The sequence below is a fragment of the Hylobates moloch genome, unplaced genomic scaffold, assembly GCF_009828535.3.
Source record: "Hylobates moloch isolate HMO894 unplaced genomic scaffold, HMol_V3 SCAFFOLD_14, whole genome shotgun sequence".
Taxonomy (NCBI): Eukaryota; Metazoa; Chordata; class Mammalia; order Primates; family Hylobatidae; genus Hylobates; species Hylobates moloch.
This window is the reverse complement of record NW_026652289.1, coordinates 72,357,755-72,380,919: the sequence shown is the minus strand read 5'-3', so window position 1 is coordinate 72,380,919 and position 23,165 is coordinate 72,357,755. Positions and strand designations below refer to the sequence as shown.

Here is a 23,165-nt window from a genome sequence, read left to right as displayed (position 1 = left end):
TGGGAATCACCTGGGAGCTGTCCTGCTCCCTCGGCCTGGCCCCACTCCTAAGCAGCCTCATCTGGTCCGGAACACAGCCAGAGCGGCAGTGTTTTGTAAAGGGTCCAGGTGATTGTTTTTTTCTATGCAAAATAGACATTTTATTCTTGGTTCATAGGCATAGATTTTGTTTTTGTCACTTAATAAAACCAAGTTTTAGCAAATATTCCTTGCAGTGTTTCTCCCTTTCATTTATTAGCCTATTTACTTCATTTACTTCAGTTTTTCTTCCTTTACAATTGTATTCACCATTCTGAAGTAATTGAGGTATAATCGTCCAGGGAAGGTTCCAGGTGATTCTCATGTAAAGCCCTCGTTGAGAACCACTGGTCTAGAGGGAAAAAAAGACAAAAGCCAACCCAGCCAGCAGCTGTGTTCTGGGAAACATGTGGAAGGAAGCCCTTGGGGGCAGGAAGACCACTGAGTGGAGGAGACGAAAGGTGCCCAGGCCCAGAGTTACCTCCCGGCCACACTCGCCCTGTGTTCCAGGCCTGCCTGCTGTGCCCTGCCCATCAGTCCTCTCACCTCAGTCAGAAACTGCTGGGCCTCCTGAGCCTGCTGCAGCAGAAGCCGCCTCCGCGCCGCCTCTGCCCGTAGGTGGGCCATGGCCTTCTCCAGCTGCTGCACCTGGGTGGCCACCTCGTGGGCGGCAAAGTGCCCAGCCTGCACCAGCTTGTGCCCAGTGCCCAGCACCACCCGGGTCAGAGCCTCGTGGCTGCTCATCTCACTCTCCAGGTTCTGTGGGGGAGGAGGCAGGAGGATGCGGATGTTGCTGACCCTTGGGGGACTCCCACAGTTGTGCTCGAAGTTTCACGGGACCCCACTAACTTGTCCCCAAGGAGTTCCCTGTCCCCATGACTCCCAAAGAATCCAGGGCATCCCAAAAGCCCCCACAGGCAGAGAGTTCCTGGCTGGGCCCAGAGAGTGCCATTTCCTTGGCTGAGAAGCCCTGCTCATGTGCGAGGCCGGCCCTCCCCGGGTGGGCCCACACCTGGTGCTGCTCCTGCAGGTGCCGCACCGCACTCAGGCTCTGGCCGTAGTCCTGGGCAGCGGCCAGAGGCAGCTTCTCCTGCACCCAGGCCATTTCCTCATCAGCGTCCCTGAAGAACTGCAAGAGGAGGCTCCGGGCCTCCAGGGCCGTCCTGCGCTCCTGCAGGGGCTCCCTCAGGCTCTTGAACCTGCAGCGGTGGAGGGTGGGACCAAGGGAGGCAGGGACCAGGGTGTCAGTATTAGGGATACCTGGTGACACAGATCACCCAGCTGTGGCCCTCACCATGGGCAAGGGGAGAAAGTGAGAAGACATCAGTTAGGGGCAGGGGTGGGTGTCCCTCCAGGAAGGCAGGGAAGAGAAGCTGAGGGCACGGGTGGATCTACCTCTGAAGCAGCTGCCGGGCCTGCTCTTCCACGTCTTGGGCAAGGCAGTGGCCTTCCCTCACGAAGGCCTGGGCCTGGCCCAGCAGTGCCTCAGCCTGCCTAGCCTTCTTGTCCACTGCTGCTTCCAGCTCCCTCTGTGTGCCCAGGAGCTCGCCCACCCCAGGCAGGGCCTGGTCCACAGTGGGGGCTCTCAGCTCAACTTCGATGGGCTCCAGCCAGTTCTCCAGTTCCTCCATGCTCCGCCACAGATGCAGGGCCTAGGGTAGAAAGTGAGGTAGGCAAGAGGGGAGAGGCCTGAAGCCCGGCCAGCCGCCCCTCGGCCTGCACAACCTCACCTCGCAGGCCTTCTGGAGCTTGGCCACCTTCTTCTGGAAGTTGTCTTGCAGCTCACCCCAGAGTGCTCCCAGCTCCTCCAGTCGCTCCTGGATGGCCTCTGAGGCTGGATGGCCCCCCTGCAGCAGCCTCTGTCCCTCCTGCAGCCACAACATGAAACACACCTTGTGGACTCAGGACTGCTGGTACCAGGGCACTTGTGTTGACTCTGACCACCAGCACTACAGCTGCAGAGTCCCTGCGGTCCAGCTGCATGATCTTGAGCAACTTTTTTTTTTTTTTTTTGGAGACGGAGTCTCGCTCTGTCGCCCAGGCTAGAGTGCAGTGGCGCAATCTCGGCTCACTGCAAGCTCCGCCTCCCGGGTTCATGCCATTCTCCTGCCTCAGCCTCTCCGAGTAGCTGGGACTACAGGCGCCCGCCACCACGCCTGGCTACTTTTTTGTATTTTTTTAGTAGAGACGGGGTTTCACCGTGGTCTCGATCTACTGACCTCGTGATCCGCCCTCCTCGGCCTCCCAAAGTGCTGGGATTACAAGCGTGAGCCACCGCGCCCGGCCATTGAGCAACTTTTTTTACCTAAGCCTCATTTTCCTCATCCGTATCATAGAGAAAATAATGGTTATTTTGTTTAAATGAGATAAGTCATATAAAATACTTAGCAGGGTGATTTATATCAGAGGGAGCCAACCTGGGGTCAGGACCTGCCTTTGCAGGTGGAATAGACAAGGTCTTAAAAAGTGCTATGCTGGGCACAGTGGCTCATTCCTGTAATCCCGGCACTTTGGGAGGCTGAGGTGGGTGGATCGCCTGAGCTCAGGAGTTTGACACCAGCCTGGGCAACATGGAGAAACCCCATCTCTACCAAAAATACAAAAAAGTAGCCAGATGTGGTGGTGTGGGCCTGTGATCCCAGCTACTTGGGAGGCTGAGCTGGAGCTGGGAAGATCACTTGAGCCTGGGAGGAGGAGGTTGCGGTGAGCTAAGATCTTGCCACTGCACTCCAGCCTGGGTGACAGAGCAAGACCCTGTCTCAAAGTGGCTATGTTTGGACTCCTTCACTCACAGGACTGCTGGCTATGTCCCGTTCACAACAAAATGTTATCTTTAAAATTACTGAAAAGGTGCCATTTTTGGAAAGGGTGCCCCCGCCCCGGGGAAGCAACTGCTTCTTACTACACTTCCGCCTACACAACCGCTTAGCCAGGTGCCTGCACACAGAAAGTACTGGATAACGTTGGCCACCATTACTGTGGTTCAGCACCAGCTCTGGGGGACTGTCCTGTGCTCTGCCTGGAGAGCTGTCCCACCACCCTCCTGCCCGCAGGGCCTCACCCGCTGCAGCTCCTGCTGTTGGTGCATGCTCGCGTCCAGCTCCGCCTGGAAATTCTGCTGCTTCCGTAACTGCGCTGGCAGCGTGGCTGTGTCCAGCAAACCCTCCTCCAAGGCCACCAGGTTCTTCTCCCTCAGCCACGTGGCCACCTGGGTACATGGGGAGGACAGGCCTGCTGTCTAGGGCTTTCCCCTTCCCCCGACCTCTGGGATACCCCAGAGGAAGGGTGGCCTTTCCCTGGGTCGACTCCTTCCCCACCATGACCGCCTCCCTCTCCAAGCGAGGCGAACCTCCTGGGAGTCCTGCAGGAAGGCCTGTAGCTGCTGGAGCTCCTCCAGGCGATGGCGGCGGGTCCCGGCTTGCCTGAAGAGCACCTCCTTCCTGCCGGGAGGAGAGGCTCGTGGGCCTGGAGCCACCCCCGGGGCCGGGTGGGGTGCCCGTCCAGCCTAGGCTTTCTCGGGTATGAATATACTCCGAGTTTGGAGTTTCCTTTGGAATAAAGATACATTGCACTCCCCCTCTGTATTTGTGTCTGTTATGGGCCGGATCTTGTACCCCCAAGTTTGTTTTTGTTTTTGAGACAAGAGTCTCACTCTGTCACCCAGGCTGGAGTGCAGTGGCACAATCTCTGCTCACTGCAACCTCCACCTCCCGGGTTCAAGCAGTTCTTCTGCCTCAGCCTACCGAGTAGCTAGGACTACAGGCTCACGCCTCCACGCCCAGCTAAATTTTGTATTTTTAGTAGAGGCAAGGTTTCCCCATGTTGGCCAGGCTGGTCTTGAACTCCTGACCTCAAATGATCCACCTGCCTCGGCCTCTCAGAGTGCTGGGTTTACCTGCGTGAGCTACTGCACCCAGCCTGTACCCCTGAGTTCTTATGTTGAAGGCCTAACTCCAGAAGTGTTTTTGGAGACAGCGTCTTTAAAAGAGTAATTAAGTGAAAATGAGGTCATATGGGTGGGTCCTAATCCAGTGTGACCTTATGAGAGGAGAAAACGGGCAGACACAAGCACGGGGGGAAGATCTGCCTCCTGCAGGAGGGCAGAAGCCAGGGGCTGGAAGTCAGGGTGGCACTGTGCTGGGGGAAGCTGAGCCTGCCAGGAACCACCTAAGGTGACTGGGGGGAGGGGGTGGTGACAGAGACCAGCAAAGTTTGCATTCCGTTAATTCAAAGACCTCCACAGGTACCCAGGTGTGGTCCACCTGCAAGAATGGAGAGGGGGTGGCCCTGACCACTGCCAGGACACCAGCACAAGGAGCCACGGCATTTGTGGGTGCTGGCCGACTCTCTGATCGGCTCTCTGAGAAGGACAAAAGCCCCCACCAGTCTGGGATCTGGCTTTTGACCGTATCTGCCTTGATCTAAAAGTCTGAGGAGCTGCATGAAGCAGCCAAACCCGATGAGCTTTTACAGGAAAAAAAACCGCAGAGCTGGGGTCTCATGGGCCGTGCAGGTCACATGCATCTGTGTCTGAACTTCAGTTAGACGAGCTAAGACTTCTGCTAGCCTGCCTGTGGGGCCAGCACCGTGCTTTCGTCCTCATCACAGCCCTTAAAGCCCAGGATGTGAGGCTCAGCTGCGCGAGGAGGAACTTGTCTGAGTCCTGCCATTAGTGAGCAGCGCAGGGACTCAGGACTGTGACCCTGGAAGGCCGATGCTTGGCCTCTGTGCCCTGCAACCTCCCGTTTTGTGAGGTGGTTTCCCCTTGGTCTCCTAGCATAAGCCTCTCTTTAAACTCCCTTTGATCTCAACTGAATGAAGAAGGAAGTGGGATTTTCCACGTGGTGTCTGATGTCCATAACAGGCAGACACATTGCAGGGCCGGGGTGGTGGGGACCCCCGGCATCTGACTTCAGTCCTTGGAAAAGGCTGGTGAGCCTGGGCCAAGTAGTGGAAGAGTGGGAAGCGAAGAACCGGGATGCCAGATGCCTGTGCCAGCCCGCCCACAGCACCCCTCACCCCAGAGCCACCGCTACCTTAGAAGCATGGCCTGGCACCTGCCCAGGGCACTTTGGGCCTCGGGGTGCCCACCGTGGTGCAGGCCGCGGGCCGTGGCCTCCAGAGTGCTGATCTTTCCCGCCTGCACCTCCAGGTCCCGCTCCAGCATCTTGTGCTTCCACAGAAGGGGCTCCATGGGGTCCAAGGGGTCCTGGTGGGAGTGGGGAACCCGATACTGTCCATGAGGCTTCCCCTCCCATCCCAGGCTGCCTGCCTTCCCACCTAGAACCATCCTACCAAATGCTCATCCACAGAGCAGCTGCTCCGCCCAAACACATCCCTCGCATCCCTCACATCCCTCAAGGCTGTTTCCAGCTTTAGGACAGTGATTCCCAGCCAGGGGAGGCATTTGGGATAGGGATCAAGAGCCAGAATCTCCAAGGCAGGCAGAGGTTTTTCATGTAAGGTGAAAGCTCCCTCCTCTGCCCTCTCCGGAGGACTATGTTAGTCCCCAGTTATCCTCTGAGGTCTCCTATAAGTTACACTTGTCTGCTTCAGGGTTGGGGCAGTGGTGGGAAAAGCAAACCTCTAGGCATTTGGGAAGCGAGGAGGGCAGGGGTGAGGCGGCAGGAATGGGTCAGGCCCACACAGGCACTCTAGAAGCTCCTTGGTGTTCGCAGTGGGGCCTGCCCACAGCTGCATGGGAACTGCTCCAGATGACGGGTAAGTAACTGCCCAGTGACGGATGTGGCCCAGGATGGGGAGGTGCCCCAGAAGGGGAGGATCCCTGGCCTGCGGAGCTCAGGCAGCACTGGCTCGTTTGACCCCTAATGCTGCTCTTGTAAGTCCCCCCTCCTGCCCATTCCTGCTGGGCACCTACCCATAGACCCTCACTGGCTAGGGAGTCTTCCTTGCTGCAAAGCCAACGTTCCATCTTCTCCACGGAGCTCAGAAACAGCTGAGAACAAAGGAAAAGGCAAGAGACAGTGGGCGGAGGGTCCAGCCACTGCAGTTGGAGTGACCGTTCCAGCGGCACAGGTTGGGGAACCAGGGTCCTGGAAGGCAAGAGTGCTGAGTGGTGGGGAAGTCCCTGGCACGGCAGCCCCTCCAGCCTTAGCCTTGACCAGAGGCTGTGGGGTCAGTGCAGGCCCTGTTGGGTGGGGCAAGATGCAGGCTGGAGATGGGACTGTGCCTACCTGTAGCTCCAGGGCCTGCTGCAGCTGCAGCTGGTGCTCCTGCCAGGCCCCTTCCAGGCTGCTCAGCTCCTGTTCTAAGCCAGCCAGCGCCTGGCGAATGTCGGAGCTGGAGGGGTGCCCCGCTGTGAGCAGTCGCTGCCCAGTGCTTCGGGCCAGGCTGATGCTGTCTGCCCAGGAGTCCAGCTCGGCCTGGAACAGGACTGGGCTCAGATCACTGGGGGCTGGAAGCAGCCCAGCAGGCAGGAGAGAGGTGGGGAAGCAGCTGAGGAGTGGGAGGCTGGAGGAGACAGGCAGGGCGGGACACTCAGGAGGCCCAAGAGCAAGGGGATGAGAGGAAGGGGAGGGCAGGGCAGAGGTGAGGGCCTGGGAAAGGCTTGGGCCAGCTGCCCGTTCACCTTGCGCTCCTGATGCTCTTCTAACATATGCCGGGCTTCCACAGGGCTGTGAGGAGCGGGGCTCGTGTCCATCTGAGCCCGCAGCCTCTGGGCGCCGACCAGCAATTCCTGCAGCGTTGCCTGGAGTTCCTGAGCTTGGTGCAAGGCATCCAGCGCCTCCCTCCTGCCCACAGCGCTTATCAGCTAGTCCCCAGGCCTTCAAACCCCTCTGCCCTGTGCTCACTGGTATCTTCTGTCCCTTAATCCCCTCAACCACAGGAGGGCCCACAGGCTGGGAGTTACTGGGAGGACAGTACAGTTATTTGAAGGGTGGAGAAGGAATCCTAGGGGCTGAGGGGAGGTGTGGGGACTGAGGTGCTGGAGGATGGGTCGGCGAGGGCAAGGCCTGCGGGGTTCATACCGCTTCTGGGCCCTGCTCAGGAGCTGCCACCAGCTCTCGGCTACCTCCTGCTGCCTGTGTCTGAGGCTGTGGGCTGCCTCAGGGCTTCTCTGGCAGAGGCGGCCCACTTCATTCTCTAGGGACTGTGGGGGAAGCCAGGGTCAGAGGCTGGGGTAGGGGAGCCCTGGGCCACCCTGGCATCGCAAAGCCCCTCCTCCCCGCTTCTGACTAGGGTCCCACTGAGGAGGTGCCCTGGGCCCAGCTCCACAGCCAGCTGCGCACCTCCACCTGGGCCTGGATGAGGTGCACTTCCCGCTCCAGCTCCTCATGTTTCCGCAGCAGCCTCTGCGTGCTCTCCAGATCCTTCCCGCAGTCCAGGGCCTGGATCAGGGCTTCCTGGAGGAGGGGCACGGCCAGTTACCTGCTAGGCCTTTGCTTTGGCTCCTCCTGCCTGGCAAAGGGCCTGGCCAGTGGCTTCTGTGTGTACAGCAAGTCCCCAGCGTGATTTCCTGGCCCCGGCTTTGAGGGCCAGAGATATCTTCCTTATGTGAGGGGATGATTCAGAGGAGCAACTCTGGATTTGGAGTCTCCTCTGAGGGGAGAACCTCACGTGTGTGCTGCTTCCCTGTACACTGTCTCACTCGACTCTCATCCCTTGAGGAGTGAGAAAGAAAATAGAGCAAGGATAGGCAGACAGGCCTGGGCAGACAGGCCGGTGCCGTCATCTGAGGGCAGGAGCCAGCAGAGGAAACAGCCAGGCGTGCCCACCACAGGCAGCACCTGTTTCACATGAGGGCTTCCTAGACCGGGTTCTAACCCTGCCAGATTCCAGCCCGGGGCTCTATGGTTGTGTACCCAGTCCCAGGGCAAATCTCCTGAGGGTTTGGGCTTCCTCAGAGATGGGAGGAAACAGAGACGGTGTTTTCTGGCCTCTGGACCTGCCATATATCTGGGGACCAGGATCTGGGGGAGAAAGGAGACAGGGAAGCCCCCACTGAGCTTGCAATGGGTGCTTCTATGGTCCTGAGTTGATCCCGAGGGCCAGCCCATCAGATGTCCCTGGTGCAGACCTGATGGGACCCACCTCCAAGTACCCAGCTGAACAGGAGAGGTCAGTGAGGGGGGAGACGCATGGGAGACTCTAGGCAGCGCCCCCTCCCCTGACTGCATTTGCTCACAGCCCCCGCCAGGACCTCTTTCCACCATGTACCTTCTCCTGAATCCTCTCGGTGACATTGTCTAGCTCTCGGGACAATGTGTGTATCTCCAGGGCCCCTTCAAGCTGCTGCTGGTACCGGAGCAGGTTGCCATGGAAACTCGCCCACCTGGCCAAGGGGTGGTGGTGTAATGTGGAGCCTGAGGTGGCCTTCCACCCCTCTCCCAGCCCCTTGGTTCTCCTCAGCCTGGGACTGGCCTGTTGTTGAGCTGGCTTCGCCGCTGGCAGATGATCTTGACTTCCTCAGGGTCCCGGTTCTTGAGCTGCAGTGACAAGTCACTGATGCTCCTGATGCGGGCATCACCCACTGTGTCCTGCAGGGGAGGTACGGGTGAGGGCATTGGTACCCCCCATGCAGAGCCCCTTCTTCCCACCTCAGCGGGCACTGGGAGCAAGCCTGGGCCCCAGAGCACGAGGAACAGCATATTTGGGCAGTGGGAGGAACTGCCTCCCGCCTCCTCTACTGTGGCAGGTGCCTGAGGTCACCCCGTCCAGGTGAAGTGAGCAAGATCAGCTTGGAGCCTGCAGCCCCAGAGTCATCTCTAAGGCCAGAAAATGGGATCCCTGCACTGGGTACCATGTAGGAGGGGGAGAGTGGGCACATGCTCACTAACAGAAACTCTTGAGACGGAGTCTCCCTCTGTTGCACTGTTGTTGCAGTGGCACAATCTCAGCTCACTGCAACCTCCACCTCCGCAGTTCAAGTGATTCTCCTACCTCAGCCTCCCGAGTAGCTGGTGCTACAGGTGCCTGCCACCAAGCCCGGCTAAGTTTTGTATTTTTCATAGAGACGGAGTTTCACCATGTTGGCCAGGCTAGTCTCAAACTCCTGACCTCAAGTGATCTGCCTGCCTTGGCCTCCCAAACTGCTGGGATTACAAGCGTGAGCCGCTGTGCCCAGCCACAGAAACTTTTAAAATGAAAATTCAGCTTCTTGGATGAAGGAGGCAAAGGGAGGTTGTGGAATGGAACAGTGAGCTCTGGCTTCCTGGGGTTTGGGTGTCCCCACCCCAGGACTCGTCTGAGCTGAGGCTGGTGCTGCTTGGACACTGGGCGGGGTTTAGAGGTACACAGGGAGGGGCCCACCGCAGGGTGCGATTGCAGGTCTCCTGCCTCTGGCATCTGTAGAGCTTGTTTAAATTTCCAAAGCACTTTCCTATGAAGTGCCTCATGCAAGGTAGGCAGGGAAGGACATTCCCCTCCTTTTATAGATGCTGGAGCAGAGCTCAGAGGCTAATGTGGCGCCTTTGTGGCAGAGCCAGGATTCAAGCCCAGCTCCTTTAGAGTCTAGCTCTCTTCCTACTACAGCATCTGGCACAGCGTCTGTGAAATTCCACCATTAGCAAGGGATGTCTTAGGTTTAAGCACTGCCGCCTCTTAAAAAGTAATACATACATGTACCGGGGGACAAGGTTAGCACATTTGGTCTTTAACACCTGATTGTCAATACATTTGCCATTTTTTTTCCCTGTATACCACATAAGAGAAATAGATGTTTGGTGTGTGTATGTGTGAGGGAGCGGGTGTGGGGTAAGGAGGAGATGCTGAGACGCTGAAATAGTCACACTGAAGGCGGGTGCTGATTATCCGCCACATCCAGGCATATGTCCTATCTTTTTAAGATTTTTTGAAATAATTATAGATGCCCAAGAAATTGCAAAAGTCCTGCGGAGAGGTCCATGTGCCCTTCCCCAGCTTCCCTTACAACAGCATTCTATATAACGATAACATTAAAACCACAAAGCTGACGGTATAATACTACCAACTAGACCAGACTTCATTCAGATTTTATCAGTTTTTGCAAGTATGCATCTGTGCGTGGCAGTGGGGGTCAGGTCTATGCAGTTTTATCACAGCTAGAGATTCACGTACCTGCCACCACATATGTGCTCTCTTACCTCTGAGGTGGGTGCTACCCCCATTCTGAAGAGGAAGGAGTGAAGGCAGGTGAGAGGAGGGAGCCTGACTGTGGGCATGGGAGGAGCAGGCATGGAGCCCACGCCCTGCCCTACAGCCCACACTCTTTCCCTGCTCTCAACTGGCTTTTCAGTGTGGGATGCATGGCCAACCTCTACCCAGCAAGGCCCCCTCACCCCAGCCAAGGTTCCTCGGAACTCGCGGAGCCGCCGTCGGAGCTGCAGGCAGTGCTCCAGGTCCTGGCCCAGGTCACCAACATTCATTGTCACCTCCTGTGAAGGCCGAGGGTGGGGAGGGAGCGCTCTGAGCACCAGCCCAGATTCCTGGCACCCGCTGCTGGGGCTCCCTCCTGTCAAGGGAGGGCTCCTCCCCCCATCTCAGCCCCCGCCCGGCTGGGGCTACACCTTCTCCTGGATCCAGGCCTCTGCGAGGTCCACTCTCTGCAGGAACTCCAGGAAGTTCCGCCTGTCCTCCAGCTCCTGGCCTCTGAGGGCCACTGCCTGCCTCAGGTCCTCCCAGTGCTTCCGCAGGCCCTGCAGCCACTGGGAGACCTCTGCTGCTCGAGGATGACTCTGTGCCAGGAGAGCCTCTCCCTTCTGGAGGGAGAGAGGGGACACAGGACATCTTGCCTGCTGCCCTTCCTCCTAAGACCGACATCGCCCCTGGGCCACAATTTGGGGCAGGCATGGGGCTGAGGGCCCGGTTGTTACCTTGGCAACAGAGGTAATAACCTCCTCGTGGGCCTGGACTTCAGCCTCAAAGGCCTGGTGTTTCAGCAGGGGCTTCAGCTTATCTCTCAGGTCCCCAGGAGGGATCGGCTCCTTCAGCTGCTGGGCCCACGCCTGGATCCAGTCCTCAGCCTGGTGGGGGTGGGACATGAATGCTGTGATGTTCTGCAGCCTCGGGCCCCAGACACCACAGGCCTAGCCCCCAGCCATTCACAGGAGGCTGGCCTCAGGGGTGGGGCGGGCAGCACCTGGTAAATGTGCCCTGAAGGTTCCAGCTCCGGAAGGCAGCTGGGCAGGGCCTTGGGTGGGCTCTCGTTTTGGAGGTGTGGCCCCTACTACTGGGGCTCTGGGCTGCCCTGCTCCCTTCCCCACCTCTCTTGCCCTGGCCCTGCTAGAGCTGGGACACTGGTGGGGTCTCCACACAAAGGGGCTTAGATCCCATGTTCTGGGCTCCAGCACAGCCTCTGGGAAAGCCATCCACCCCCTGAACCTGTTTCCGCCTCACAGTGTTGTGGTGTGAAGGCGGCTGAAAACTGTCGAGTGTGGTTCCAGTGGAAGGCCCTGGGCTGGGGGTGCCCTCTGACCTGGGTTGCGGCCCGGGTGAAGCTGGCCATCAGCAGGGAAGCGTGCAGGGCGTGTCCCCGGCTCTCCGCCAGCTCCTTCACTTTCACCCGGCGCTGCAGCAGGATGGGAAGCCGGTCCCGCACCCCGGGGCGCCGGAGCATCTTCAGCCGCTCACGCAGGGCTGCCTCCTGTGGGGCAGGGGCACAACTGCTGCTCTCCCACCCTGGGCTGGGGCAGGGCCCGGCCTGCAGGGCTCACAGTCCTTTCTTCGAGGGCCCCGGAGCCCTTTCCTCAGCCCCACATGGCTGAGGGGCGTCTGATCCTCCCAGCCACAAGCCAGACCAGTCTGCTCCCCAAGGACCACATGGTGTGGACAGAGCCGAATGCCCCGTGTGGGTCTCTGCAGTGTGGCCCATCTCCCCCCGGGCCCTCTTCTTGAGCCACACATACAACTTGCTCAGTCAACCCCAACCAGGCCTCCAGCCTCGCAGGCTCATCAGCACTGCCTCCGGGAATGCACCAAGCGCCCTGTGACCCCCTTCAGGACTCTCTCCTGACCCCCACACTCTGACCACGCCCAGACCTCCTGAGTCCATTACCTTCTTGTCCTGGGCAGTCAGAACCTTCAGGAAGACCTCGTGCTTGCGAATCAGCTGCTCTACCTCTTCCACCGAGCTCCCCAAGGCACTGGTTTTCAGGGAGACCTGGATCCACAGAAAAGTCAAAGAGGCCACCAAGCCTTCCAGCCAGCCAGCCCCTCCAGCTGCAGTCTGTGCCCATGGGCACTCTGGGTGTGGCAGGGCCTCAGGAGTGCCCACTGAGCTTGGCAAGGAGCTGTGAGGAGGAGTGGGAGCCCAGGTTGGGAGGCTGTGACACCTCAACCTCTGCACCATGTGGGGAGCATGACCAGCCTCTGGCCAACTTCCTCGGAGCTCAGTCTGGGATAGGGGCTGAGGATGTCAGTGAACGCTCAGGGGCCTCAGTGCTTCACCGTGGCCACCTGGAAGGACTTGTGCACAGCTGCCCCATATTAGAGAAAAAGCCAGAGAGGCAGGAGGAAAGGGACTGAGCAGAGAGGGGAATGGAAAGGAGGAGCAGGAGGCTGTGCGGAGTGTGAGGGTGGGAGGGGACCTGCCTCCTGGGCCGCGAGGACCTCCTCCAGGCGGCCGCACTCTCTGAGGAAGAGCTGCTCCTGCTGCTCGGCCTGCAGCCTCTCTTGCTTCCGTGCCCAGGCCTGATACACCTGGTCCCTCTGGTCCTGCAGGGCTCGAAGCTCTTCCTGGACCTGGGGATGGACACATGAGGAGCCTCAGTTGGGGAGGGCGGTGTGGGTGAGGTGAGGACTGGATCCTGAGGGAAGCTCCTGAGGAGAGGTCAGCATAGCACAGTAGGACGGGGCACCAGGTGGCCAGGCACAGGCTAGGTCAGCTAGGGTATGTGGGGGCACCAGGAAAGGGGACCCACCTCCTTGGTGGCTGTCCCTGCAGCCAGGAGTGCCTGCTGGCCCAGCTGGGCGGCCTGCTGCCACAGCTTCTCCCGGGCCTCCAGCTCCGCCTGGAGCCACTGGTGGGCATTGAGCTTCAGCGGGCCACTGCTGGGCTCTTGCGAACTCTCCTCCACCTGCAGGTCCTGGCGCACGCGGGCTGCCCAGGAGGTGTAATCGCGCACCTGATCCCAGGGACACGGAGGGAGAGCTGGGTGAGGGCTGGGCTGGGCAGCAGGAAACCAGGCGCTGAGGCAACTGCAGCCCACCTGAGTCCACTCTCACAGCCCGAGCCGACCCGGGTCAGGGCCTCGGGTGAGGCACCTGTGGCCCTTTGTCACTTGGTTTCTCCGTTCTCATCCAACCCGATCCTCCCAGAACCACGAACCCCCCACACGAGCCAGACCCTCACCACGAAACATCTCTGGCCTTTGCTCCTCCTGCCTTCCCATCTCTACAGAGCTCACCTGGATGAGGCCACGAGAGGACTGGCGGCTAGCAAGATCAGCCCCATCAAGACTGCTTGATGGGGAAAGAAAGTTCACCTGCCCTTCAAGGGCCCCTTGGCCGCCTTTGCCTGGTGAAGCCTTCCCTGGTATTTGACCATTGCACTGCTCTCCTTGTTCTCTGAATTACTAATTTAACCCTTACAGACTGTCTTCTGCTGATTTGTGTACAACTATACAAGACTGGTGCTGGAGGGACTTCAGGCCCTTGTCCAAATATCCTATTGCATGGAGGAAGGAAGGGTAAATGGCACAAAGAGTCTTGTAAACTCTAAGTGCATGACAAACCCAGGGTTAAGTGCCTTGCTCAAGCTCACACTGCCAGCAAAGCAGCAGAGTTGGGTCCCTAAACTCAAGCCTTTTTGCAGTGTCAGTTTGGGCCTCCTGGTCTGCCAGGTCCCAGGACAGGGGGATGCCGGGGACACCCCGTGGCCAGGACCTACTGTCCCAGTCTGATTCTCTGGGTTTCGGGCTCATCTCCCCAGGAAGGAGGGCTCCATGAGGGCAGCAGTTCCACTTTCCATAGCTTCTATATTACCCTCCTCTCTCCACCTGTGGCTTCAGCCGGGAGCTGAAGACAGACATTAAATAGATACTGGCTGATCCAGAGGTCACTGTCTAACATCTGGGTCTCCAGTTATGAGCTTTCCTGGGCAGTTCTTACTCCCAGCCCTGGCTGGGACCCCGCATGACTGCCCTGCCACTCACCTTGCTGGCACTGACCCAGACCCTAAGGTGTCACTGCTACGCCCATGTGCTCAGCCCCTGACCAGCCAGACTGACATCCCGTGTGCTCGTGCTCTCCCACCCGAGTCCATGCTTGTTCTCCCTCCGAAGCTGGAGGGCCTCATGCGTGCATGCCCATGCGTGGTGCAGCACACACACATGCGCACACATGCCACCCAAGGGGCAGGAGCCCTCACCGCGGTGCGGAAGCGGGCCAGGAGGCGTGCCCGCTCCAGCTGGGCCCTGCGCTGCTCCACGCGTTGCTGCAGCACTGCCCACGCCTGCATCACAGCTTGCTGCCTCTGCTGCACCGCATGGGCCTGAGGCCCTGGACACAGCTTCTGCACCCTGCCTGCAGTCTCCAGCAGTTCCTGCAGCTGCGGGAGGGGAAGGGAACAGGGAGGCAAGGGTCATGTCCTCCTGATTATCCCGCAGATGTATCCCTTGCCTGGGAACTCTGGCCCCCTTGGGCCACATCCTGCCATGCACAGTAGGCCCATGGGAGGCCCTGAGGGACAGTGGAACATCTAGAGGAACAGGCAGGCCAGCCTGAGGGGGCTGCAGGGGCCTGGGTCGGAGAGGCAGCCAGCTGGGCTCACCTGCTGCTCGGTGCCCACGAGTTCTCGCTCCAGTCCCTGGTGGCTTCTCAGCTGGGCCTCCAGCCCACGCAGGTCCCGTGCCACATTGTTGGGGAGGCTCGTGGCTTTCTCCTGAGGGAGAATGCCGAGGAGATGAGGGATGGAGGGTAGGCACTGAGCCTGCAGTGTATCCACTTCTAGCCACCCCTCCGGCTCATACCTGGACTTGGGTGAGGACTTCCAAGAGATCTCTGTGAACTCTGAGGGTGGTCTCGGCATCTCGGAGCGCGTGGCCTCGGGCCTGGGTCAGCTCCCACAGCTCCGACCAGGCAGCCCTGCCCACGGCGTGAGGAAGACCAGCAGGGGTCAGCTGCTGGGCCGTCTCATTCCTCCCTCCCGCTAGGTCTGGTCAGCCCCCTCCTCTCTGAGTTGTATCGGGACTTGCCCAAAGCTCCTCCTCCTTGAAACCTGTCCTGCCTGTGGCCCTGCCTACGCACCTTCTTCCCGGGAGCCTGTCTTCTAGCTTTACCATGAATTCAGTGCTTTGCTGCTGTAATGCTCGGCACTGAATGGTATCTGTGCTCTGTGATACTCCTTACATCTTGTGCTTTGATTCACAGTGCGTCGCCCAGATTATGATTACAGACGCTTTGTGGGCAGAGGCCACATCTCTCCGTTCCTCGCTAACTCTGCAACTCGCTGAGCTCCTAAGGCTTCTGCCAGGCCAGGCTCTGGGCTAGTGGTGATGAGCAAGTCATGACCTTGCCTCAAAGCTCACAGGCTGGGAGTGGATCCAAATCAGCCAAGTGGACAACTAGGAATGACACGAGGCATGGGCTGTCCCGAGTGAGCATAGGAGCTGGGGTAGCTCAGGGGAAGGCCCTGATTTCTGGCCCCACCATCTTCCCACAGCTCCTGCTCTCAATCCTGGGAGCAGGACTCTGACCTGCACACCCAGCCTCACCTCCCTTCACAGACCAGAGCCTGTGGAAGGCTCAGCTTCTCTGGAGCTAGGCCCCCTGCAGAGCCCTGTGGGCAGCCAGGGCCAGCGTGGCCCTCACAGCATGCCATCCTCTCTTACCACTCTGGGCCCTGCCTGCCCAGCTCCTTCCTCCAAACCCCAGGCTGGCCTGGCCCGCTGGGCACTCACTGCAGATCCTGCTGCCTCTGACGGACCATGGGGCCAGCACTGTGCCCACGCTCTACCAGGCTCTCCGCCAGCAGCCGGCAGGCGGCCACCCGCTGGCTGCCCATCTCCACTTGGTGCCGAAACTTTGCAAACTTGGTGCAGAGGCGCTGAGAAGAGGGGAGTGGGTGACAAGGTAGCCCCCGGCTGGTCAGGCGGCAAGCAGCCTGGGAATCCAGGCACCTCAGTGCCCAACTGGGTGAGTGGGCCTTGACGGCCACGGTGTCTGCCTGCTCCACTCAGGAGGCCCCACCTCAGCCAGGGCTCACCGCTCTGCCGCCAACTTCTCCCTCTGCCCCGCCAGGGCCAGCTTCCCCACCCCATAGGCTCTGCCCCAGGGCACCCTCCTTGACCCTGGCTCTCTTCTCACCAGGGCGTGCTCGGGGTCCTCCCCCAGGCTCTCCCCTCCTTTGGCCTCCTGCTTCTGCCTTGCCAGCCAGCTCTGCAGGTCCTCGGTCTCCCTCAGGAACTCGTGCAGCCTCAGGGTCCCCTCCAGTTCCCGGTCCCTGTGGTGACAGCCCGTGGTTCCGCAGAAGTGAGTTGCCCACCCCCCTGGGGGCCAGTCGGGCCAGCCAGAGGGGCCAATCTGAAAACTGGGGTTTACTCATGGTCTCTGTCCAAGCCTGCAGCTCGCGATTCAGGGAGTAGTAGACACAGCAGTGCGGGTGTAGGGGCAGAGGAGGGTGTGGATGTGGGGAGATGGAGAGCAGGGAGTTGTGGGGCCTCACTGAAGAATTTATGGAAAGAGGTGAGCAACACACGCCCTTCTCCCAACGCATCTCTACAGCCTGGGGTTATGAGTTCTGATTGACTTTGGGCCATGGCATGGGAACAGTCAGCTGTGGCTAGGCCTCCTGTACCCACTGATGAAAGGGGTTACGGTGCCCTCACCGTGTGGCCGCCAACTCCTGCAGTGCCCGCAGCTGCTCCCGAAGCCTCTCCCGCACCACACGCTGCTGCTCAGGGACTTTGGGGCCAGTGAGGGTTTGGGCCCTCTGCTCCAGCTCCTCCATGGAACTCCAGTAAATGGCTAGTTCCTCCCGTAGAGCCTTTGATGCACGAGGACCCATGCCAGGCTCAGCCTGGGTGACTCATCCACCCACCTGTCTGTCCCCCACCCGTCCAGTCACCAATCCTCATCCATTCACCCACCACTCACACACCCATCCATCTACCTCAACTCTTCCATCCACCCACCCAGCATCCATCTACCCATTACCGATGGAGTAAGTACTTATTGTTCCATAAAGTGAACACCTGGTCTGTGCCCACTGAGGGCTCATTATTTAGCAGGGAAAGGTGAATGCTGGCTAATCTGGGCCAAGGAAGGGAGGGCACAGGAGGCATTAGACGGGACCCCAACATCCATGTGTAAGAGAGAGGCAGAGTTAAACGAGCTGTCCAGTATAGCCGGGAGACGGGTGCTCCGTGAGGCCAAGGCTACAGGCCTTTAGAAAGACCTTCTCTGAAGGTCCTGTCGCAGAACACACTGGAACCGGGGCTGTGCAGGAAACATGCCCAGACAGGAGGACAGTTCAGTGACAGCAGGAACCGGGACTGCCGTGGGCTCCAGGCTTTGAAGCTTGTGTGGTTCTGGGAGTCCGAATTCAAGAGTGAGGAAGGGGACTTCGAGACCTCCCTCCCTTCAGCCAGGGGATGTTCATGGGAGGAGGTCAGCTTCATGAAGGGCATTTGGCTAACTCAAAGGATGACAGGTAAAGCCTGGGAGGAAGACACCTGTGGGAGATGTGGAGCGGGCTGGGCAGGTGACCTTGACAGAGGAGAAAAGTGCCAGGGGCGGGGTAGAGAGGAAGCAAGAGGAGGCGGAGAAACCCCAAGGCCACAGGGAGAGGCAAGACTCGCAAGAAGATGAAGGGAGAAAGCGTGTACATCACAGTGCCCAGGTCGCCTTGGAAGAAGGGGCACTGTGGGATCTGGGTGGGCAGTGGGGATGGGGCTGTCTATGTCTCCAGGAGGCAAGAGCAGGGCTCCATGCCTCTGAGAGAGGGAGGGTGATAGCCCTCTCCCCATGGTCCATCATCACCCAGACCACACTGCAGGGGAGGCTCAGGACGTGGTACCTGGTGCTTCTTAATGAGCCTGAGGGTGGCTGCCTCGTCTCTGCCATAGTCCTGACTGCTCACCAGTGGCCGCTTCTCCTCCACCCAGCTCTCCAGCTCTGACACATCCAGAAAGTACTGCCAAGAGTGGGGCCAACTCACCTGGAGGATCTCAGACAGCACCCTCCGTCAGCCCTGGAGACATCTGCCCCTGCTCGCCAGCATCAAAGGGGCTTCTGTGCCCATAGGGGCACCCATCAGCTCCCAGCCCAGAGCCCCCACCACTGATCCGCCTCCCTGAGAGTCCCACAGGTGGCCCCTCAAGGAGCCCTGACTTCTGCCTCTTCCCCCAACCCCACCTCTCTGCATCCTACCTGCTGGAAAGCGACAGCCTGCTGCAGACACTGGGCCCGCACCTCACATGCCCTCTCCAGCTCTGCCCAGTGGCCTTCCAGCTCCTGGCACTGCTCCACGATGTGTTGGGCTTGGGGGTGCCCCGAGGCTGCCAGGCTCCACCCAGAACTCAGCACCCGTTGCACCTGCCCCTGGTGAGCTTTTACCTCCACCTGGAGCTCCTGCACAGAGTGGCTTGAGAGGCTGCTGCTCTTAACCCAGGGGCGTCCGGAGCAGAGCCACGGATATGGCTCAGGCCCCAATCATGGCAAGACTCCCAGGGTCAAAATAGCTGGGGCAGAGATTTGGAAATTGGGATACCTAGGCGGGGAGGGCTTAGAGGCCAGGACACCTGAGTAGGGGCAGAGGGTTTCTAAGGTCTGGGAAGCGGATGTCCCTAATCCTGTAGGAAGAAGAGGGCTATTACCTTGTGCTTGCGGTGAAGTCTCTGGGCACCATTCAAGCACTCGGTACAGCTGGTGGGGCTGCCATGGGGCATGTGCTTGGCTACCCATGAGAGCTCCATGTTGCACAGGCGGCAGAACTGGTGCAGCTCCACTGAGGCCTGCAGCTGCAGGCCCCGGATGGCCAGATGCCCCTGCAGAAGCTCTAGCCTAGGAGGAGGAGGAAGAGATGGGAGAGGCTGGGAACAGAGTGAGGACAAGGCTCCTGGTTCTTTCCTTGGCCAAGCCAGGGCCCGTGAAGAACAAGAGCAGGGAACAGAGCGAAGCTCCATCTGACAAAGGAAGGCAGTGGAAGGGCGCCAGGGCCCCACCTCATGGCCTAGATGGCTCGCCTGACCGCACTGTGGGGGTCCTGCTAAGGATGCATAATGGGGTCTCTGACCCTCCCATCCCAGAATGACTGTACTTATAAGGGAGGAGGTCTGGACACCCCGGTCCTGTGGGTGCCATCTTGCGGGACCTTAAATTCACATGGAGGAGTGACACGCAGGTGGGTGGGAGGACAGGCCTCACCTCTGGAGGTGCTTCTGGGTCTCTTCCAGGATGGCCGGGGAGGCGGCCACGCCATGGGCCTTGGAGGCAAGGGCAGCCATCTTGGCGGCCAGGGTCCGGCTCTCACTCTCCAGCTGGTGGTGCCGTTTCTGCAGCCTCTGGCTGGAGCACAGGTCCTGCCCTGTTTCCGAGCTCTGCAGGGTCCCTTCGAGCTGCTCCAGCTGCTCCTTTGCATCCTGGGAGGGACGCAGGAAGGTGCATTAGGTTCTCTGTGTACAGCACAGCAAGTGGCCTTCCTGGGCTCTGGGACTGTTGGACTTTTAGGACTAGATTCACCAGGGACCTCTGTCCCCACCACTGCCAACCCCCAGCCAGAAGTGCCCAATCTTCCCCTGTTCCCTCACGCTTCTTCCTCCCTGGGGGACTCAAGCGGTGCTGACCACACGCTGGGCACACAGGAGAGAATCCTGCATTGGCCGACTGAGCGGAAAGCCATGCTCAGCTTGTCCTAGGCCAGAGGCCTCCAAAGGCTGCAGAGCCAGGGTCAGCAGAACACCCAGACTTCTCCCTCCCCGTTCTGTCCAGCCCAGCCCGGCCTCCGTCTCCTTCTTGTGCCCTGTCCCTCTTCCCAGTGGACCTGCAGCTGCCTCAGGAGCTGCTCCTGCTGTCCAGCCTGCCGGAGCTCATCCCCACGCTCAGTCATCTTGCGGTTCAAGGCTTCCCACTTGCTCCTCAGGCCTTGAAGCCTGGTCTGTATGTCCTCCTGGCCACAGGGCCTCCTACTCAACAGCTCTCTCCCAACCTGGAGTGGAGACAAAGGCCCAGGGAGTTTGGCTGAGCTGCTGGTACCACCAGTGGCCACAGCAGGCTGGACCTGGGTGGCAGTGGAGGTGAGGGGGTGGCCACAGCTGCATTCCACGGGCTGCCTGGAAGAAAGCAGTTCATGTGGCCCCAAAACTGCAGGTAGGAGGGCTTTCCTCTGACCCCTGCAAATAAAGTGGGGTGAGTTGGCATTAGGTTGGTGGCTGGAGAGAGCCATGTTCTGGTAGAGGTGGCCGGCTATGGGACTTGCCACAGAGAGTTGTGGGGGAAGGGATGGATGGCGGCAGCTTTGGGGCTGGTTTGGGTGCCAAAGGGGATGCCAGCAGCATCAAGGAGGCTTGCGGGGGGAGGTTCTGGGTTCACGCTGAGGCTGATTCTTCCTTCAAAGACTCTTCCATGAAAACAGGTGGTGCAGTAGGGTTGGGAATTTGAAGACGAGGAGGCTCTGCACCCTGTGTCCCGTGTCCCCCACCTGCTGCAGGGCCTCCACGTGTCTGCGGGTGGCGAGTAGCTCGCTCTCAGCTGCTTTGTGCCGCTTGAGTGTCTGCAGGATGTTTCTGCGCGCTCCGGAGGGCTCATGCGCCGCCATCAGCCCCTTCTCCTCCATCCACTGCATCAGCTCCGCCACATCCCGCTTCCACTCCTGCCAAGAACCAGGCGAGAGTGGGTCTCAGAGCACAGGGGGTGGGGGCTGGTGCCTAGCCCTGCATCTGAGGGTGGTGCGGCCACAGCCCCCGTTTTCCTCAGGAAAAACCTGAGCTGTGTTGCCTGCCTCACAGAAGGTGTTGAGAGGATGAATGACATAGCGCGTGAGGAAAGTGCTCCGTAGGCTGCACAGAGCTCTGTACGGCCTCAGGCTTTCTTTTCAGGGAGGCCTCATACGCCTGGGCCCAGCCCCTCACCTGGAGCTGGAGGGAAGCCAGCAGCTGCCTCCTCCTCTGCTCACTCCTCCCCTGGAGCCTGGTCCACTGTGCCTGGACACTCTGCAGCTGCTCTCTGACCCTGGAGGGCCGGGGGAGTTGGAGGAGGGCATGGGAGAGGACTCCCACCCCAGCACGAGGTGCACCCCCCTCTACCCCCCACTCCCCCAGCCCCAGGGCGGCCGTCTGTGCAGGCTGAGAAAGGGTCATCTGCAGGTGCTACAGACGGAGGCCAGGCTCACATGTGTGCAGCTGGGTGCTGGCTCTGAACCAGCTTCTCGCCGTGTGCCCACAGAGCCTCTGCCCGAGGCCCCAGGGTGCTCAGGAGCCGCCCAAACTCCCGGTGCTGCTGCAGCAGGCTCAGGGCCTCCCTCACGTCCTCCTGGGAGTGCAGAGACCTGAGGTCATGCCTGGGAGAATGGGGGTCAGAAGCATCTCACCCGCCACTGTCCCGGGGGCCTCCTGCCCAGCCTGGCTTCTGGACTCAAGGGGATGAGCTCCCTCCAGTGATGGGAGGTGACAGCCTAGCTCCACATTCCTGCTCCATACCCCAAGGTTGTCCAGGTGCAGCCAGGCCTGGTGGTTGGCACAGGTGGCAGTGAAACCATCCACTTCTCGGCCAAACTTCTGCAGCTCCAGCCCCTCTTGCAGCCACTGCCGCCTCTGCTCCCACACAGCCTTCAGCTCCTGGCCCTGCTGCCCCAGGAGCCTCAGAGTGTTGGCCACCTCTTGGGAGTCTGGGCAGTCCAAGGCTGCCATGGGCTGGCTCTGAGCATCCAGCTGCTGCAGCCTGACCAGGATGACAGGCAGAGAGTCAAACCCCAGTAGGCCCTCCCTGTCAGCCTCCTTCTCCTCTCACCTCCAGGGTTCATGCATCTTGGAGCATGAATGAGACACTGAATGTGATAGGCCCAGCAAAGTGCTTAGGATGCAGGGGTTCCCAAGCCCCCATCGGCTCCAGCTGGCCGTCCTTAAGTGTGGACTGCCAACGGCCGATGCCCGGCCTAGAGGACATGCGGAGGCAGCACAGTGTGAGGGAGAAAAATCACACAAGCCATACAAGCACCTGACCGCAGGGCCACTGCAAGCCCCCGTGGAGCCTTTGAACAATTAGAAAAGGTGCCCCTTTCAGCAGGTGGCTTGGGAACAGGTAACACCCTTGTGTGAATTAGAGCAAGGCTCCACTTCCTCTGAGCTGCTGCAGAACCAGGTACTGGAGTCTGGCAAGCTGAGGACCAGATGCATTTCAGTGCTCACTTGACCACCTGTCAAGCGCTCTCAGGCGGGCACAGCCTGTGGACTGTCCCTGGTGGCCTTGCCTGCCTACCAGCCCATAACATCGTCCCTGCAGGAGGAGAGGCACCGCATTACTGAGGAGGTGGGTATCTCAGACCTATGGGTGGGTCCTGAGCCATTCCACTTAGGGGCCAGTGGGGTCCGTGTTACCCAGGATGGCAGGGGAGGCTAGACGCCCTGACTGAAAGCAACGCATTGGGCCCACCTGGAGCGGGCCAGCCAGGCCTGGGCTGGAGAGAGCCTCCCAGGCAGCTCAGTGTCCTGGGTCTCTCCTTGAAGCGTACAGGCTGCCTGACCCAGTCCTGGGTTATATCCTCCTCTGCCTAAACTTGCCTCAAGCACCATGCCAGACACCAACCAGTCTGGGCCCCTCCCTGGGGAAATCACACTACTTCCTGCATGCTTTTTCTGGGCCTGAACCCAGATCCCAGAGCCCTGGGCCCAGCCCAAAGCATACCCCTTCTGCCCTCCTGTCCTGACCTCTCCTGCCACAGGTGGATTTCCTCCAGCAGGTCTTGGTGCTCCCTCAGCAGCCGCTGAGCCGAGGCCACATCCACCAACTCCTCCTGGCTGTGCAGCTGAGCCTGGACACTCTCTGCCCACAGGAGCAGTTGCCGGCTCTCTTGCAGGAAGCTCTGCCGGGCCTGAGCCTCAGCCTGGCCCCGGGCCTGTTGGGCCACTCGTTCCTGTACTTGCTTCAGCAGCCCCTGCAGTGTCTCCACCTGTCCTTGCAGAGGCTGGCTCTCTGCGTGGCCTGACTCCTCGACCCTGGGAGACAGGGCATGCTGCACAGTCAGTGCCCTGTCCTGGGCCCGGTGCCCCAGGCGC

The 23,165-nt window shown here is 59.8% G+C and overlaps 1 protein-coding gene across 1 annotated transcript in view; it reads right to left on the bottom strand.

The window, feature by feature from the left end:
• The window catches only part of SPTBN5 (spectrin beta, non-erythrocytic 5), a 45,330-nt gene that overhangs the window by 7,597 nt on the left and 14,568 nt on the right, over positions 1–23,165 (bottom strand). The window contains exons 16-52 of the mRNA XM_032175312.2: positions 22,818–23,105; positions 21,591–21,831; positions 21,284–21,423; positions 21,024–21,123; positions 20,594–20,764; positions 19,937–20,101; positions 19,321–19,535; positions 18,771–18,957; positions 18,325–18,525; positions 17,972–18,088; positions 16,782–16,939; positions 16,261–16,396; positions 15,855–16,000; positions 14,925–15,039; positions 14,726–14,836; positions 14,324–14,503; positions 12,876–13,079; positions 12,547–12,696; positions 12,011–12,115; positions 11,432–11,599; positions 10,830–10,979; positions 10,524–10,715; positions 10,296–10,391; positions 8,401–8,516; positions 8,197–8,311; positions 7,269–7,382; positions 7,008–7,129; positions 6,608–6,770; positions 6,213–6,401; positions 5,897–5,974; positions 5,055–5,227; positions 3,368–3,458; positions 3,080–3,226; positions 1,749–1,886; positions 1,414–1,670; positions 1,031–1,217; positions 565–777 (exon numbers count right to left, since the gene is read on the bottom strand). Of these exons, the coding sequence (XP_032031203.1) occupies positions 565–777; positions 1,031–1,217; positions 1,414–1,670; positions 1,749–1,886; positions 3,080–3,226; positions 3,368–3,458; positions 5,055–5,227; positions 5,897–5,974; positions 6,213–6,401; positions 6,608–6,770; positions 7,008–7,129; positions 7,269–7,382; positions 8,197–8,311; positions 8,401–8,516; positions 10,296–10,391; positions 10,524–10,715; positions 10,830–10,979; positions 11,432–11,599; positions 12,011–12,115; positions 12,547–12,696; positions 12,876–13,079; positions 14,324–14,503; positions 14,726–14,836; positions 14,925–15,039; positions 15,855–16,000; positions 16,261–16,396; positions 16,782–16,939; positions 17,972–18,088; positions 18,325–18,525; positions 18,771–18,957; positions 19,321–19,535; positions 19,937–20,101; positions 20,594–20,764; positions 21,024–21,123; positions 21,284–21,423; positions 21,591–21,831; positions 22,818–23,105 (5,839 nt within the window). The remainder of the gene's footprint in view (positions 1–564; positions 778–1,030; positions 1,218–1,413; positions 1,671–1,748; positions 1,887–3,079; positions 3,227–3,367; positions 3,459–5,054; positions 5,228–5,896; positions 5,975–6,212; positions 6,402–6,607; positions 6,771–7,007; positions 7,130–7,268; positions 7,383–8,196; positions 8,312–8,400; positions 8,517–10,295; positions 10,392–10,523; positions 10,716–10,829; positions 10,980–11,431; positions 11,600–12,010; positions 12,116–12,546; positions 12,697–12,875; positions 13,080–14,323; positions 14,504–14,725; positions 14,837–14,924; positions 15,040–15,854; positions 16,001–16,260; positions 16,397–16,781; positions 16,940–17,971; positions 18,089–18,324; positions 18,526–18,770; positions 18,958–19,320; positions 19,536–19,936; positions 20,102–20,593; positions 20,765–21,023; positions 21,124–21,283; positions 21,424–21,590; positions 21,832–22,817; positions 23,106–23,165) is intronic.